Below are 3,764 nucleotides of genomic sequence, written 5' to 3'. Positions count from 1 at the left end.
TTATTACCCTTCTCAACTTTCCTTCCGTTTAAGTTGACGACTGATCAACCCGTCTTGTCTTGGTTAAACGCCCTTTAAACATATATGTATGTATGTAGTATACCCATTGTCTCACTAACCTCGGAGATCAAAACCGAAGGGTAGTGGGCGATTTTCATGCTCATGTATAGCAAGGTGTAACAGGAGTTGTTTCTTTTAATCCTTAACATTCCTTGCGGAATCGCTTTTTTCCCAAAGCTGGTGCTTGATTAAGGACCAGAAAAATGTTTTGGAAAGGCAGTAGTTCGAACTCTGATCGAAATAAATTCCGATCCCGCCCATCCCGAAATTCTATTTATAAGTCCCGAACCCGCCTGACTCCAAGTTTTTCAGAATTGTACCTCGGGTCCTGTGGGTTCCGACATCTATCACTAAGAAATAAAAAAAAAAAAGCAATGAAAGATCTGTCATCTTCCGATTATTTCGTTTTGCTTTGCTGTTCGTTTCGTCTCAATAAAACATAACAAAGTGCTTATATAGTACAACATTTTTAAGGAAGATTTTATTAATTTGCGGGTTTTATCGGGATTTCCGATTTTACTTTTTTGACCACCCTAATGTACATAGATGTAAGATGCACATTAAACTGTACCGGAAAAAAAGTTCGTCTTACACCCCTGAGCCTAAAGGGGTCACCTTATTACAGATTCGCCAAGGGAAGTAATTTGATTATTCCAGTAGAACTATTTAAAAAAATTTAATTGTCGAATGTAGTTATCACCGAATTTTTTTTTTTCGAAATTACGACCTTTTTTTCTTTACTTGTAAGGTGGTACGGTCTAATGTACATACATACATATATTAAAGTTTTTTTTTTTTTAAATTCTGCCAGCATGTTCTAATCAATGAATTTTTTATGCAATATGATCCGTAAACCAGTTTTAAGAAACTATGGATGCCTATGGAGCCCTTTTTTGTGATAAGAATTTTTAACGCATTTAGAAGATTTCGTCCTTCTTTGAAAACTTATTCCAATTTGACAACAAAAAGGTTAAATNTTTTTTTTTTTTAATTTTAATTCGTAGAAATTGAAGAGACTATATTTAAGGCAATGAATGGTGGGAGAGAAAATTTTTTCGAGATGTGTATCTAGGAAATGTAAATCGGTTAAGAGTTACTAAAATTTTTATAAAAAAAAGTATGAAAAATGTTGATGCATGCTTAAGTTTCCATTATACGTAGAAACAATGGAAAATGGTTTAAATAAAAAAGTGTATGTAGAAAGTCGGCCCAGCTCACTTATCAGAATTTACTAATGGACCAACATTTTATGATTAGCTTGAGGGTGCAATAATATCTATATGTACCTTACTTCACAAAGGCCGAAACTGCTTTTTTCGCAGATTTTTGTAGGATATATTAAAATACACCTACACCAAAAATTTTAAAGTGTTAGTACCAAAAAAACTTTTTAAAATGCCACTTTTTAAAATACGTATGCATGATTTGATTTTAAACCGCTTTTATTTATAATGTTTTTTTTTCTTCTCCAGTAAAATAAAAAAATTTGTTAGTTAGCGCCTTTGTGATTTAAGGTAACGATATGTATTTAGTCTACATCTATAATAACTTTTTGGAATTTCTCTTTTTTTTATTACTTACTTCTAACGGCTTTGATACCGTAGAATCTGTGACATCAATTGCTGTATCGCCAGGCTTAGCAACTCCATTACCTAAACGAAATTTAAAGATGAACTTAGAGATTTGCGGACTCGCTTATTGCATGTACATATACTATATACTAAATATACATAGTTTATTTGATGTTATTGAATTTTCAGAAATAAACTCGATGTACAAAAATTAAAAGAAAGAAAGGACACTGGAAAAATTCGAAAACCTCGAAACTTTTAATTAAATATTATTAAAGTTTTGCAACTTTTCGAGTTATTCCTTAAATAAAATTTTATACAAATTTACATAAGCGCAGATACTGAACCAGTACTAAACTTAATATGAAAATTAAATTTCGAACATGTTCTTACCTTTTCCCTCTTCAAGTTCTCTATACGTGTCCACATTAGCTGTAATGAAAGAAACATTTTTGATAGGTAAACAAATGTAACCATCTTTTGTAAAATTTATATGTACCTGCTGAATTTGCGGTAAAATCTGGTTCTGATTCTTCCAAGCTTGGTGTTTTAAAAGCAATTATTGTCGGCTTGTTGCGCATGTAACGAAAACTCTGTGCGAGTGATTTGTTTTGTGGACTCAAATAAGCTAGGCCAACACTTTGTAGACGCGCTCGTCTAACACGCGATTCGTCAAAAGAACGTTCCGATTCCGAACGGCCAAGTGCTCGTAAACTGAAAAAGGCGATTTAGATGTTAGATATGTAAATGGCATGCATTTATGTATGCACATTAGGCAAAAGGGTTTTTTTTATAAATTAAATAAACCATTGAGGAGAGGATGAGGAATGATGAAAAACCGCAGGGAACCGCACATATGTATATTAGGGTGCATCACCTTATATTTAAGCTTAAAAGATCTGCATAAAAATGTTGGAAAATTTTATCGGCGGAATAAAGGAGAAATTTAGAAACCAAATTTTAATCGCAGTCATAATTCGGTTGACATGAAAATTTCCATAAATAGTAGAACTTTTTTTTATTAAATTTGAACAAAAAACTTAATTGTTGTTGGTTTTTCATCACTTCTCATACTCTTACAGGGACCGAGAACAAATGGTTTGATCGAAACTAAATGTCATTCTCGTGGTTTTGTTCCCAAGAACGCTTCTAAACCAAATCCGAAATGCGAAGAAAACTGTCGAGAACGTTCTCAATGGGAATTATATAAGGACAAAACTCTGTGGAATATTCCCAAAGACAACAAATGGCAAAGAACACTTTGGGGAGCATTTCTAAGAGAACCAAATAGGAACAAAAGTTTCCGGAACGTTTTGGCCAATAACAAAATGTGAAAAAAAGTCTCAGGAACTTTCTCTCAAAGAACCATTTGGCAACTGAAGTCTGAGGAACTTTCTGACAGAGAACGAAAGGGGAACAAATCTGCCCTGAACTATTCACTAAGAAAGAGAGCGTTCCATTAGTTAGAAATGTTTGAATATTAAAATTAACCAAAAAAGAACTGAAAGATAACTATGCAAATAAGGCCAAACAAAAGACTTAAGATACGAACTTTACGGGCACGGAAATTGAAAAATTGTTCCATAAGTGGATAAATGATCTGCAAGTTGAAATGATTCAGCTTTCCTTTCGCTTAGAATTCACAATCGTGGTTCTCACTGAAATGATTTATTATCCCAACACGTAGACGCCCCTCTCATTCTGAACGTTAAGTTCTCAAAACTTTTGTTCTCTAGCAGAATGTTCCCCAAACTTTTGTTCTTATTTGATCCTCCTTGAAAACGTTCTCGATACTTTCGTTCTTAATTTGTTCTCATTGAAAACGTTCCCGAAAGTTTCGTTCTCATTCTGTTCTTCTTGAGAACTTTCGCGCTGGTCCTCTCCTCATACGTACATACTGTTACTCCCAAAATTGAGCGTATGTTAATATTCCCAATGTTTTATATGCTAAAATATTTTTGTTAATTTTGTTTTAAATATGGCAAAAATTAAGAAAAATCTGCAAAGTTTCAGCAAAATCGCAAACCTTTTTAACACGAATTTCTAAAATGAATTAATTAAAAAAAAAAAAAAATTAATGAATTAAAAAAAATCTGAAAATTTTTTATATGGAAAAAAATGCGTAGGACAGTC

At 32.8% G+C, this 3,764-nt stretch overlaps 1 protein-coding gene across 6 annotated transcripts in view; it reads right to left on the bottom strand.

The window, feature by feature from the left end:
- Nox (NADPH oxidase) overlaps positions 1 to 3,764 on the bottom strand; it is a 29,917-nt gene that overhangs the window by 3,824 nt on the left and 22,329 nt on the right. For all 6 annotated transcript variants that reach the window (XM_017621026.1, XM_017621028.1, XM_017621024.1 and 3 more), the window contains 3 exons: positions 2,131 to 2,345; positions 2,025 to 2,063; positions 1,642 to 1,712 (listed from right to left, as the gene is read on the bottom strand). In XM_017621026.1, coding sequence (XP_017476515.1) covers positions 1,642 to 1,712; positions 2,025 to 2,063; positions 2,131 to 2,345 — 325 coding nt within the window. The remainder of the gene's footprint in view (positions 1 to 1,641; positions 1,713 to 2,024; positions 2,064 to 2,130; positions 2,346 to 3,764) is intronic.

This window comes from Rhagoletis zephyria, unplaced genomic scaffold, assembly GCF_001687245.7.
Source record: "Rhagoletis zephyria isolate East Lansing unplaced genomic scaffold, Rhagoletis_zephyria_1.1 Rzeph_scaffold_02322, whole genome shotgun sequence".
Classification (NCBI taxonomy): domain Eukaryota; kingdom Metazoa; phylum Arthropoda; class Insecta; order Diptera; family Tephritidae; genus Rhagoletis; species Rhagoletis zephyria.
Note: the sequence above shows the minus strand (reverse complement) of the source record. Positions and strands in the feature narration are given on the sequence as shown.